This window comes from Chaetodon auriga, chromosome 7 (assembly GCF_051107435.1).
Source record: "Chaetodon auriga isolate fChaAug3 chromosome 7, fChaAug3.hap1, whole genome shotgun sequence".
Classification (NCBI taxonomy): Eukaryota; Metazoa; Chordata; class Actinopteri; order Chaetodontiformes; family Chaetodontidae; genus Chaetodon; species Chaetodon auriga.
In genome coordinates, this window is record NC_135080.1 from 10,256,124 (window position 1) to 10,270,880 (window position 14,757).

At 41.7% G+C, this 14,757-nt stretch overlaps 1 protein-coding gene across 3 annotated transcripts in view; it reads right to left on the reverse strand.

Annotated features, from left to right (window-relative positions):
* Positions 1-14,757, reverse strand: part of stx1a (syntaxin 1A (brain)) — a 51,131-nt gene that overhangs the window by 21,473 nt on the left and 14,901 nt on the right. For all 3 annotated transcript variants that reach the window (XR_013077360.1, XM_076734293.1, XM_076734294.1), the window contains exon 3: positions 12,297-12,396. Coding sequence is in view for 2 of the 3 variants with exons in the window: in XM_076734293.1 (XP_076590408.1) it covers positions 12,297-12,396 (100 nt within the window). In the remaining variant the exon portion in view is untranslated. The remainder of the gene's footprint in view (positions 1-12,296; positions 12,397-14,757) is intronic.

The window sequence follows — 14,757 nt, forward strand, 5'->3', positions numbered from 1 at the left end:
TTTTGATGATAAGCTGCCATGTTCATGATGTTATTTCAGTCTAAATAATTAATATGCGCACGTATACATGATAAAAAAGTTTGTGTTGTTTTGTGGTTTTCACAAATGTACTTAAATTTACATAATCAATGCACAGCTGAGATGACAAAGCTTCAGACAGACACAACCGTATTCAGACATAATTCTAATAGTTTGGCGGAGGTCTGCACTCTCCAAGTGGCCTTAAATTATTAGAACTGCGTTTTACTATATTCGCCTGTGGTCATGTGTTTATCCACTTATGGTGCCCACAGGATCAGTTAGAGTTGTCTACGAATGCATTAACAAACCCTTATATTTGCTTACAACGACATTACAGTGTGTTATAAACCATTTATTAGATGCTTCTCCATGCTAAACAGAAGGACTTAAAGTGTTTATTGACTATTTATGCACCACTGAGAGAGGAGAAAAAGACGAAGACGTGTGGAAGACGAGAGGAACAAGAAGGAGAGAAAATAAACGAGTGGCTTTCACACACTGTCTCACACACACTTTACCCTGGAGCATTAATTGCCATTTTTAGCACATTGCAAAGAAGTGAGAAAGTCATTTATCATCTGAATGCCATAAGAGAACCAAATCTCCATATGTTAACAAGCCCCAGGAATCCTGCAGACATAAAAAATGGTCTTTAAAAGTTGCTCAAGTCAAACTATCCAATCAAACCAAAATGCCTGCAGTGGTACTTTATAATGAGTTTGTTTGTGCACGTTACCTGTTTCTTTGCAAGCTGCTTAAATGGGGGGGTGGGGTGGGAGTGGGTGGGGGGGAGTGTCACACCACTGAATTGAAACCAACCCCTGCAAACATCTGCATCCAATTCCAGACAGAGCCTCTGTGGATAATTTGATTTCACAGTATGAGGAAGACTTCAATCGCAAAATCATTAATCATTAAAACATAACATTTGCACATATTACATTTTAGGGAGGAAGCTTAAGCATTAAGCGATAATCATATTGTAGTGCACAGCTGCACTACAAATCCACATTATATGGATGCTTTAAGTGGCAGTTTGGGGGATGAGCATACAGAGCTGGAAACTCATACACACAAACAAACAATAAAAAGGCGAGGATCCACTTTTATAATAAGGCAGCAGTCATATGAATCCTAATCAGCATCTAAGGCCAAACACTAGCTGGCATAAATCCTATGACCAGCCTGTACGATAACGTAAAGCTATAACAGCTCAGTGGAGATAACGAACCTATTACACACTCATCAGCAAAGCTCTACAAGCGTTTAATCTGCTTACCAGACATATCAGTGAACATCAGCCTGTGCTACATAGAGCTCAGCGGGACAAAGCGGCGGACATGTAGAGTGCTAACTGGTACACAGAAGGTCATTTTATATCCTGCTGCAAAAGATTCATTCATTTGAATGTAAGATGACTGGAGCACAGGCAGGTGTTTCTTTTTTTTTTTTTTTTTTTTTTTGACAGGAGAGGGATGACAGGAACAGAAGTGAGAGAAAGGATGGATGATATGCTACAAAGGTCCCTGACCCAACTCAAACCAGACAAGTGTGAATTACATGTTCAGCATCTTAAATCCCTGGAGCACACAGACAGTCAGGCAGATGGTCGTGATGCTTCTTAAAGATACCCTATGGAGTTTTTGACCAGTAGTAGCTGCCATGTTTTGTTTATCGTGTGCACATGCATGCAGGTGATGTAATACACATTCCTGCAGGCAGTTTCATTACTCACTATTGTGCTGTTAAGACAGCTTGCAAACATGGATGGAAACAATGCACAATTTAAAACATGCAGCAGAAATTGGCTTTGCAAATGTTTTACAGCACGAGGAAGGAAATGTATTCTACACATTTGTCGCTGAATGTATACTTTGTTTGCAAGAAAACACTACAAGGTGCCTTTAAGTATTTCAGTCTTGTACAGGGGCCATTATAACACGAAAATATGCTGCCTCACATGGAAAAAAGGTAACTGATAACAAGCACAAGTGTGCAGCACTTAGAAAGAGAACTGAGACACTTCAGTCAAATGATCCGAGGATCATGGAGGATACACAGAGAAGCTAATCCAACCTGATAACTGCAGAGGAAATATTTGAAACGTGGGAAATCAAATTCTAAGGAAAGAACTAAATATGAAAAAAAGAAAATAATAATAATAATTCGCATGTAATTCTAAAACAAACACTTGCATCATTAACATATCCTCGGTATACATTTGAATAAAATTGCGTCTCCTGTCAATAATTTTGCTGCCAATGGCAGAATGTATGCAGCATACAGTGAGTTTGTCAGGGTCAGAGACTGATCTGAAGTGGTGGGCTGAGGCCCTCGGGACAAAATGAACAAGCAGTGCTCTGCGTGTGTGTGTGTGTGTGTGTGTGTGTGTGTGTGTGTGTGCAGAGTATGAGTTGCTTCACGAGTGTAATCATTTACACAGATGACCTGTTTTAATTTTAGTCTAAATGCACTGTATCTTTTAAATGAGGGTTACTTCATTGTAAATAAAGGAAGGTACTTTTAATCTCTGGATTTTTCCTGAACAGTGTTTTGCATGTTTATCTTTGTGTCCACTGGTGCACGCTTGTCCAGAAACATGTGGAGGCGTCGACAACACAGACATAATGACATAAAAACCGATCTTAGTTCTGGGCTGCGCATTCAGTGTGTGTGTGTGTGTGTGTGTGTGTGTGTGTGTATGTATGTGAGGTATGCATGTGTGTTAAGGGGTTAGATTAGATTTCCCTCTCATGGTTACCAAACAGAGGAGGCCAACCTGCTCGATCAAGTGTCTATTCAGCCTCATTATTGGCTGCCTGAAAAGAGGAAGAGTGCAGGCACTGATGAATAAGTCGAGGAGAAGGGAGAGGGAAGCAAATTAGAGGGCAAAACTGAGGAGTCAATTGAGCTGTGGCTTCACACCCCATCCCTCTCCCAGACGAAATGAAATCTTCAGGTCACGCTTGTTGCCATCATTAAGACTGTGTTGCTATGGCGATGTGTGCAGTCGGTCCTCTCACCAGCTTCAGATTGTTTCAAAGTGGCGGAGGGAAAACAGGAGTGAGAGAGATGCTATGAGGCAGGAAGGAATGGAGGAAGTGAGGAAGCTGGAAGAAGTGCAGAGGGAAGATAAAACAAATGTTTCCTGAAGGATAAATCTATGGATCTCTGACCTGTTGTTACCTTTACCTGCAAATTATAAGACAACAGCATAAGGTGCCTGGGAAATGACCTGGCTTTTCCTAATAATGAAACAATGTCTTTGTGACCCATTTAAAAAAGTTTATGTCTTCTGTATCAACCAAATGAAAGATGTCTGTTTTGGTCCTTTCATTAGATTTCTTTTATATGAGAACTATAGAAAAACACCAGAATATCTTTTGAATGCAATCAGAAAGGCCCTCAAAAGGACTCAAAACTGGGGCACTGTATGCACGCACACACTGCATGCATCAACCACCAGAGCACCTGGACGATTTTGATTAGAATTATTCCCACAGTTGGCAGTTTACTGGGAACAATTTGGCATGTTTGCCCAGAGAAAATTAAACCAGAGCGACTCAAACAATGCAGAGAAACAAAGCAGACCAGATCGGCACGAGCTCATTCAACACTTCCCAATTCCAGCCAAAGACACTTCAGTTAAGAGGGTGATGGTTACATGCTTATATGTGGTGGAAAAGGTCAATCTGCCCTTTACAAACACATATGTGATACCTTTGTTAATTCAACAACATAAAAAACTTGAGGAGGGGAGGTTTGCGGCATTTGTGAGCTCCGACAGCAAATGGTGTCAGCATGAATTATCAGCAGAATAAGAGTGAGAAGTGTGAGGTTGTAATTACTGTAACACCTGTAAGAACATGACTGGACATAAATAGTCAGCTGGTAGCAAAACAGCTGATGAATGATCCACGGACCGTATAGCATGAATGAAGCAGTTATGCAAATCAGCCGATACAAGTGCTCTGCCTGAATCAATGCTACGCTCCATATTCTGTGTGTCACCTGCAACAGCCACAAATATCATGTGACCATGCAGTTGAACTCATTATACATAGATAGACACAAAAATGCCAAATTGTTTGCAACATCATACATGAAATCATTCGACAGCATTTGCTAATGTACCAGACCTGATTTCATTTGCAGTATAGTGCCAGTTTTCATGCTTACTGATCATGATGTTACCCACATTACTTAGCATATTAGCGTGATTTAATAAAACACAAACATCACGGAAGTCCTGGTTGATTCTTCTCTACATTAAGGTTCAACCCTCCTCCATCTTTGGTTCTACAGCAGCAGCATTTACCCACTCACATAAGAACACCATCCAGGTTTCTCATTCACTGTCACAATCAGAAGTCCATCTTTGATCCTGATAAAACAGGTACTATTATTATTATTATATCGACACAGTGTGAGCGTATCAATCTGATGTCAGGGTACCACGACAAGCCGATTCTGCTTCCTCCACTTTAACTCAGGGTCAATTGCTTCCATTCCAGTCTCTATCTTGCACCCATTTATCTCTTTCTACATCTCACAGTATCTCTGTCTCCCACTGCTCACTCTGTAAATATATTACCCGTCCTTTGTGTGTTTGCTCTGCTTATTGATCGTCCTGAGTCCAGTTGCCTCATGATTCAGAGACAGAATCTGAGCTCATCCCTCAAACATTACTGATATTTGCCCGACTCGGGTAATGACAAACTGACAGCACAGATAACGTTTAACCACTAAACTGTACGAGAGAGTGAGGACAGACACAACACACTCGCTCATCCCTCCCTTTCCATTCCGACATTGTTACTCAGATTTCCTACAGTCATTCATAAGCTTTGCTACTTAAAGTTCTTCTTCTAGCCTTTTAGACTTATACCATGATGACCCTTCAATGCAGTATATGGATCAAGGTTACATTAGCATACATTAGCATTACTTGTTGGTGGTTGAGTTGCACTGTGGGTAATGTAGGCTCCAGGCTTTGGCAAAGAAGAACGTATGGTTCTGCTGCATTGATTTTGTCCATTGTGAGTCTTACAGTGTTATAGTTCCCCTTTAAACTGAAGGTTATTCTAAATCTAACCATGCCAGTGCTGAAAATCAATTTCTTTAGACCTGAGATTTACCTGGATATCTCCACAATCACACCAAGAAAACGATAAACCATGTCCATTCAGAATGTTCTCAACCTTAGAAATCCATTCAGAATGATATTTAGTGTTTCTGCAGCCAGTCAATCACAGTAAGTGACATCTTTCTTTGGACACCACTCAAGAGCAGATGTGGGTGTTGTACCTGATTAAGTCTCTGCTAACAACCACCTCCTTCTCACTAACAACCTCTTTTTCTACTGCAACATCTTCCAAGACAGTATAAGAGGGTGAGTGTGAGTGTCACTTTGAGACCTCCCCTTGCCTCCCAACACTTGACATTTCAAGCTGGATCAGACCACTAACTCCACATGCCTCTCACTGACCACTGGCTCAAGGGTAAAGAGGACAGAGGGCAGTTAAACTGATTCATCCCTACGTGAATGAGTTATCTTACTAGCTTTGACCTCTATCATGTGCGTCCTGTGCCTTGGCTTTGACCGTCCATGTTGAGTTAACCTCACTTTAAGAGGGATATTATTATTCCAGCCAGTCTTCAGTGGACATAACAGTACATTGGCTCGGACACTGGGAGGGAGATGTGAGAGAAAAGGAAATTGTGAGAGATAAAGGAGGGAAACAAAGAAAAAAAGATGGTTGAAGGAGAACAAAGGGAAGACAGAAAGCTAGGAGAACTTACACAACACTTTCAAATTTTGGTTGAGGGTGGAGGAGCTTTGGCAAACAGCACTTCGAGGGAGGGAGCGCACTCCAAGCCAAAAACCAACACTAGAAATAGTAACACTCACAGGCTGCAATTAAAACAAGCATCTCCAGAGCTGAGGACTTTCAGGAGTCACAGACTCAGAGGTGCTCTTTAGAAACTGGAGGCTGAGATGTCAGAAGGAGCAAACACTGAGTGGTTGGAAAAACAGACGGAGAAATGTTGCTAAATAAACTCTCAAGTATCTGTGTTAAAGGGCAGATTCTCTGCATTTAATTAAACCACATGCCTGTGCATTTTGCAGCAGCATGGAGGTCCCTCAGCCAGCTTCACAACTCAACTCAAACCAAGTCACAAAACATATGTGTTCCTCTGAAAAATGAGTGATAGACAAACAAAAGGATGTTAACGTCACTTGGCTTTAAGTAATTTTCTGGCGGACAGGAGCTGGTGTTTGGCGTACAATTGATCCAAATCAGTGGAGCCAGCAGTGCTGAGATAAAACACAAACGTAAAGTCCCTCCACTGGTCTTCTGGTTGCTAGTCTTGCATTGATTTTTGCATCCTCTAAGTACTACAGACGGCACTACAAGGTATTACTCGAGGCTGCTTGTCTCAGATGGTTTTAATGTACAAACCAGGGGGGCACATTAAGTGTGCTGGGATTAATCTCTCATGATCCCAGTGCTGCTCAGGTTTCCTCCCACAGACACACAGGTCAGGCTAATTGGAGACTCTAAAATTGCCTGTAGGTGTGATTGTAACCTGTTGTGTCAGATGCCATGCATGGACGAATTATCTTGTTCAGTGTTATTAATTTAGCTCTATTTGTGGTGCTGGAGATGTAGCTATACAGTCATTTTTAAGAAGTAGCTTCAACCACTTTAACTTGATCTTACAAAATGAGTTTTTTTGTGATGATCTTTTCTTAAACCAAACCAAACTGTGATGGTGAAGGTGTGGTACATCTGTTTTTGGTACTGTGTGGTCCTTTAGGGAGTCATTGTCAATTGACCTATTCGGTCCTTCAGGTATGAGGATGTGTTGATATAATTGATTTTCTAGCTTTGTCCTTTTTACTGCTCTTCCACAAAAACAATGCACTTAGACAACTATGGAAATCAAGGAGTTTCATACATCCAGCCTGTATGGGCTAACAGGACACTGCTTACATGTCAAAACATAGTATATCAGATATAAACTAAAACATAAATGCTCTCAAGTCAAGTCAAACATGTACAAACATATGTACTGTAGTCTACATTTATCCACTTTACCAAATACATTGGGATGTCCTGCCGACATTTTCAACAAAGACTTGACTTGAAGCTCATAATAAAATGGACGGTCGAATATAACCTCGCCCACATCACAAAGGTGTCACATTCTGTCGTCCTCTGGGACTGACTGGAGGTGTCCTGTTTCCAGGAGGTGATGCAGTGCTACAAAATTGACTCAACTGCACTTTCCTCCAGCTAGGACCATGATGATAGGTATCTAACCTGCAGCTAAAGAGAAGGGGTATGACAGTTTGAAAGAAATTAGCCGTACCTCGTTATCAAACTACAAAAACAGGGAGTCAGTGAGAACATTCACCATCGACTGTGGACTGTCCTTATCTCTGGAAACTGCTACTGTACCTGGCACAACATATCAGCCACTGTGGGAAAGAGGAAAGAAACTAGAAGTGTTGACAGCAGCAAAAAAAGTTTAACCCTGACCTTGCCGGTGTCCCGCTCACTGTTTAAGTGAAGCTTGCAGATGAAACGACTGGTCTATCTCACTGTCAATCAACCTATCAATAGCCCTGGTCCTTATAAACAAAATGAGCTATTGTGCTTGCTTGTGACCCCTCTTTGAGTGTTATTACGGCAATCAAAAGGAAAAGTTTGGGTGTGTCCTATTCTATTTAATGGTGGAAGAAGCTGGAGAGACTTCACTGAGTACTTGCTTCTGTTAATCATTGATTATGACGCTTTTGCAGATACTTCACATTCTTGTAGTCGACCCAAATGATGTCACTAACACAAGATGTCAGTGCCCATATCCGGGATATTTTTGCTTTATTTCTGTACATTGGACATGGAGACACTTCATCCATCTTTACCTACAATCTGTGGTTGCACTTCATATCAACATCATGCTGTCCTGGGAAAAGCTAAAAATAATGAGAAGCAGTGCTGCACAAGGTTCATAAACAATACAAGAAAACAAAACAAATAATGCAATTATTTAATGGACAATGTGAATTCAATCATGCTTCTAAATATAAAATGCATTTGTGTCTTCCCTTCCTGCATTAGAGGAATCTGCTCATGAGGAAACACAGGTTCAATACCCATTATGACCTGATGGCTATGACCTAATCTATCATCATTATTGAACCTACTACTGCATACCGCTACTGAGCACAGCCCACACAAACACACAAACCCTTAACACCAACCAAGCAAAAACAAGCACACACACCTTGTGTATTGCAATTCCCTGTGGGGAAATTAGCTATGTTTGATTTAGAGGGGGTGGGTACACTGTTGTACAGGATCATGTGTAATGCAGGGGCGAAACAATATTACAGAGGCTGCATGTGTGTCAGTATGTGTGTGTGCGTGTATTTACACGGACTCTGTGAGTGGAACAGTCAGCGAACACAAAAGCTCCCCCAGCAGAGGGGGAGGAAGAGGAGGAGGAGGAAGAGAAAAGCAGGGAGGTTGGGGTCGTGAAGCCAGCCAGGTGGGTGGTGGCTGGGGAGATGTGATGTGATTATGAAACTGACAAACCGTGACAGAAACAGAAGGTTTACAGTCTCACAATGTTACGCTGAGTTGTGAAAGACCTTTACAAAAAAAACAACTGTGATGACCCTCACTCTCAACATCACACTCAAAATCTCAGCACCTATTTTACTAAAATTCGTAACATCTGTTTTTATGCTGGAGCAAGAACGAGGAAACTACTGTGAGAACAATACTTGTGCTAGAAGAGGAAAAGTGGAGGAGAATCATCCTCATCGGGGAAGATTTGAAATTTGATTTGGTTGGAGAAACAAGCTCTGAAGTTACGTCAGAAACAGAACGGGCTCTCCTCAGCACAGAGGTGAAAATAAAAGAATACCGGAAAAAAACTTATAACACAAAAAAAATGACTGAAAGACAAAGACAAACAGAATATGGTGAAGGGGAAATGTGTTTTTCTTCATATAAGAATGATGAAAGACCACACTGGCATTACATGAGCAGCATTTTCAATGCAACAATGAATCAGTGTAGATCTTAAAGTACATTAGCTTTCACATTAAAATGTCATTATGCAAATACTTTTGATGACAGACTCGCGTGCAAGCAAAAAACAGTTACCACTTCACATACACAGATATACACAGATACACATGCACAACCAACACACTGTATAGTTCTTATGATCTTAACCATCTCTATTTTCTACAAATCCCATTCACTTACATCACTACTTCTTGATTGTGTTCAATGGCCATACTCTAATCCAGGAAGTGCACCAGTGTATACTGTGCCAAATCAAAGACGTGGGGAGGGGCTCGGGGGTGTGATTCATTCATTCATCTCCCTCTAACTGCATTGAAACTATACTGGTAGCATGTTTTTAACTCACAATTTCATTCATATTCATTCATCTTCTCCTTGGGATGAACGAGTCATAATGATGATCCTCTGATTTTCATGCAGCGCCACCATCAAGTCTAAATTTTCATTTGTACAATACTTTGGTTAAAGACCAAGTACCTGCAAAACTAAGGACATTCTCATCAGCTTCAGCTGTACTTTGTGCTTAGTGCTAATTAGCAAAAGTTAGATGCTAACATGCTAACTTTAACATGGTAATCATTGCCATCATATTAGCATTGTCAGATGTTTAGCAGGTATAATGTTTAGCACTGCTTAGTTTTGCATGTTAGCTTGTACATGCAGTACACCTGAGGCTAATGGGAATGTCAATAAAGTCATAAAGCATTTGACAAATTGAAATTTTGAACAGATGATGTGAGATAAAAAGCCAGTGGATCATGAAGAGGATTACAGTTCACTCTGAGGAGAGCTTGAACCTCTGCACAAAATTTCATGGCAATTGATCCAATAGTCATTCAGATATCTCAGTCTGGACCAAAGTGGTGCTTGAGTGATGTGAGATTCCTAAATACATCAGTTGGAGGGGATGTTGTTTGGAAAGTGAACAATAAACTTCCTGCAGATCCATTCAATTCCTCACAATGTGGACAGCCCAGTTTCCTGTCTTACAGTCCTTCTTGCTGCTTGCTTTGTTGTCATGTTTATAAAAATGTAATCTGGCCAGCATTATGTTCCCAAACTAAATGTATTAGTTGACGCAAATGAGTTGTAAATGAATCTAATTTCAGGAGATAGAAGAGCTTCCTCGATCGGGGCATTCAGATAATTCTACTCTCTGTCAGCGGCCACAACGCAACAGGTGGCAGACAGCGAAGAACACAATGACCTCCGTGTAATGAATGACCCTGACATTTACATCAGCTGCTGACTGATGTGCATTTATCAGGCAGGCAGGCAGACACACACACAGACGCACACACACACACTGAGCATTGATTTGTGGAAGAATTCATATCTTAAATGCAGCACCTGGCCTCATTGCTGCTCAGCTGTGTCATCTGCACTACCGAGCTACCCGGCCCGGCTCATCTGATGCCTGTCGCTGCAAGCAGATCGATGCTTTTTCAGGTAGGTGGAAAGCAGGGAATCAGGAATGATTGGGTGGGTGCTACTAGTGTGAGCACCACCCCCCTCGCGAGAGCAGGGGTCTAGATCAATGCCCTGACATATATGAGAGAAGAAGAGGTGTGGGAGAACAGAGATGAGGGAGTAGAAAGAGAGGAGGAAAGATGGATTGTAGAATGTAGCAGAGACTGAACAAAAATATGGAGGAGAGTGGCTGAAATGGACAAAGGGAAGACAGAGAAGCTAAGAAATATGGCAGACGGTGTTAACAGCAGGTGAAGAGGTAAAGATGAGACTAACAGAGAGAGAGAGCAGTAAAGTGGAGAAAAATGGACAAACAAGTGTGTGAGAGAATAAACACTCAAAAGGAGAGAGGACTGACTGGCTCTCAACACCTTCAAGGTTCTCTGACTTCTATCACAGTCTCCATGAACAGGCCGGCTTTTTGCTATTCTGAAAAAATGTTCTTTATTTCCACAGTTTCTAATAAGGAATGGAGTCATTTTTCTTTCTTTTGTTGGGTGAAGTCTGCCACTATTATCAGGCCTTTTGCTGCCATTGTACAAAAGACGGCATATGAAATGGTGACTTTTGGCTTTATTCTCTTTCTGCTTTCCATTAAGAGCTTTTCTGACTCATTACTGAGTCACTGCAGCATTAAATATTAATGGGATCGTTAAAGAGCGTGTGTGCAAAAGGGTCAGTCATGGCTTGGTTGAATCAATAAATTAAGTCATAATGAATCACACCTCTGTGAAAAACAGCCGTGCCAGTCATAATCCTGAAGATTTCAGTTCGGGTTGATTTGGAGATACCTGCATTTACCGGCTGTTAGAAGAGATCCACGCAAAATGACACATTTCACTGCTGAATAAACACACGGGGAGCAGATACTGATGATGGTGGTGGAGAGCACAGTCCAACATGTTGCTCCAACTCTACAGAGCAGCCTAAAATATTTTTGCTAAACTGGCCCTTTTAAGAGTGACATCATTTACATGCTCATCAAAACACTCAGTGGCTCTTTGTTCCACGTAGAGACGCATTCATTATGTTTCTCCATGCATTTAAGCCATTTTCAGTCAAACACCTAACAGGAAATATGAAACCACAAGAACTAAACTAGAAAGTTAAAGCCCATTTAATGCATTCATGTTCACATTTGCACCACATCTGAAACCTGTGGAGATTAGGTAAATTAGACAGATTTGTTGATCGTTCTTTTCATTTACTGTTGCATGAACTTGATGTTTCACTGGATGTAATGAATTATTAAAAAGCCAAATGTTACAAGAGGGGAAACCAAACTGCCCGTTTTCAAAGTAGATGATCTGCTGAGTGTTTTATTGTCATATATTTCTGCTTCAGTGCATAGCAGTGTTTAAACTACTGGCAAATAATGTCTTCTGTCGCTTATTCGCTCACTTTATTCTCTCATGGCAGCTCCCTCCTTCATAACAGAGTCAACAGGCCCCAGTAGTTCCAGTCAAGTGCAGGTTAAGTGCCTGAGTTCCTCAAAAGGAAAGTTTCTGCAGTGGAGATTATCAAATTTATGTGGATTTGGGCTTTAATTTCACCCACCAGAACATTCAATGTGGTCTATCAATTGAAACAAGAACACTTGGACTCCCAAGGTACTCAAGCACTGTCATAATCAAGATATAGTATTTTTGGCGAGCCAAGAGTTGTGACACTCCCGGTGTGTCGAGCAAATAGCCTTACTCTCATCGGGGTTAGGCGAGGCGAGGATGGCGCTGTGCTTCCTCTTCACCTCCTCAACTTTCTCTGCCAGAGACTCGATAAAACCCCGGATCTCCTCCACCTGCCAAGAGAGAGAGACCAAAAGACACTTAAGATCTCCTCGTTGCTGAGACAGGAAGCACCAGTGATTAGCCTGAGAGATGTTGATAGAAACTGAGCTGAAGATGTCATTATCACATTAGAGGCAGAATGAAAGCAGAGTGAAGCACGTTTAAGTGACAGAACACTCACTCACACACACACACACACACACACACACACACACACACACACACACAGTATAGATATATATCTAGAATTTTTTTTCATGTTTATCTGGGCTCAACCATCTTTTCTCTATGCCTTTAAAAACACTGGAGTAATCTATTATGTATGTGTGTGTGCCTGGGAGTCGAGAGGATGGAATGGAGAATAATCCAATCTGATTCTGTCGAGGGAGAACGATGAATTACAGACTTTTTGGCTTGATGCCAGGGGTTGGTAAGCTAATCGCCGCTCACTCTCCGGACAGATTGGACCTTTTCCACTGGTGAGTGACATTAGATGTGCACCTTGTTGGAATTCATTCATGTTCTGTAGGCTGGTTGGGAAGCTTTGGTGGGCTGGATGTGATCAATGGGCCGCCAGTTGATGATCACTAAATTTTTGAGAGTCTGAGTATCCATTAGTTCAGAAAACATATTCCCCAGAAAGATGACAGATGAACCAAGTAATGAGGTGACAAAAATAACCTCATGGAAGGTAATAAACAAGGATAAAAACAGCACATTAGTGTCTCATTTGCTCTCTTTCTCTCTGCTCAAAGGAAGTGTTGAAACACATCTGTTTTTGCACAAATTAAACAAAAGAGTGAGCTGGTAGTCTGATTTAGTCAATCTTTTCCCCCCGTTCCCAGTCTTTAAGCTAAGATGAGGTTTTATATGTAGCATACAGACACGAGAGCTAAAAAGAGAAAGAAAGCCATAAGCACATCATTAAATGCATCAAAACTGACCCTGGAGGTGCATCACATTCATATCCTCCTCTGAATTCTGCATCACCTGCCATCAGGATCCAGGTTTGACATTCTAACCAATCACCTCCCTCCTCCTCCCTGCCAGCTTGTCACCAGAGCTGTTGCCTCTGGGTCAGGCAACAGCTGGACGAGCAGCAGGTCACATCTGTCCGTGGCTCCATCAATCCCTACTTTCATCTCAGTCTGTCATCCACCCCCGATCACTTTCTCCTCCCCTACACCTGCACCGCTGCAGGTCGGCCTGTTCTCTCGTCATTCTTCTCTGAGACACATCCGTGGTTATTACCCCGTGCATGCCTCTGGTACGATGTTTCCATTTGTGGTCGACCTCTCACAGCTCTGCGCTCCATCCATACATTCTTGAGCTTTTCCTCCTGCCAGCCTCGGTCATTATTCTCCCATTATCTCTTTAATTAGCTGTTGATTGGATCTGTTTTGTAATAACAGCATAATTGGCTCTGGAAGACCACTGGGGAGGGACATGGCACTACAGAAGACACACTGGGGTACGAGTTAAATAAAGTAAGAAAGACAGCAGTGCAGAGATCACAAAGTTAGAAAGCAAGCGTGGGACAAGAACACGAGGGGGAGGAAGCAAAGAGATGGCAGGCGAGCAGAAGATGAAACCACTTAAACCTGTCTCGGTTTGGAGACCACGTGAGTCACGGCGCGTCTCTAAGGTCTCATAAGACATCAGGCAAATTTTATTGGTGAGGTAGAAAAACCAATTTCAGAAGCTCGCTTACATGCAGAAAGAAATAAACAGACACACAAAGACTCACAGGACGACTTCACCGATTTTATAACTTTTCCTCATGAATTGGACATGACATTTGTCTGTAGCTCGTAAAAAAAGCCCTGTTAACCAATTAAATCCCATACATTTGAAAAATTGCATTTTCTCATCATCTAATTTTAGCTGTACCAAAGTAAAACTCAAATTTTTATCCGGTAAAGGGAATGATAAAAAGGCTTAAGGCCACAGTGAGTCTGTCTTGCTGTGGCTCACTACATTCTTGCATCATCTGTTGAGGGATTTTGGGGGTGTGATATGAGCCCTGAAGAAAGACCACTGACAAATGTAACGGTGCTTTGTGCATCTCATAGTGGAACAAATACATAACGCTAAGGCTGAAAATCCTTTCATCAAGACTTTTATTAGGTCTTTTATATTGAGCAGATCTACTCTTCACAGCTTAGTTCATGACCGCATACGGTTAAAGCCTCATCTAAGCGTCACATCGTAGACACACTCATGCACAGACTTCTATCAGAGGTGTGAAGTCAACATACAACATATGGCACAGATTCGCTCTTACACCCAGACTGAAAGCCTCCTTAAGCGTGGAGGCAAACAGCCTACGTCAGATGTCATACCTGCTGTTGAACACACAGCAGAGGCTAAAG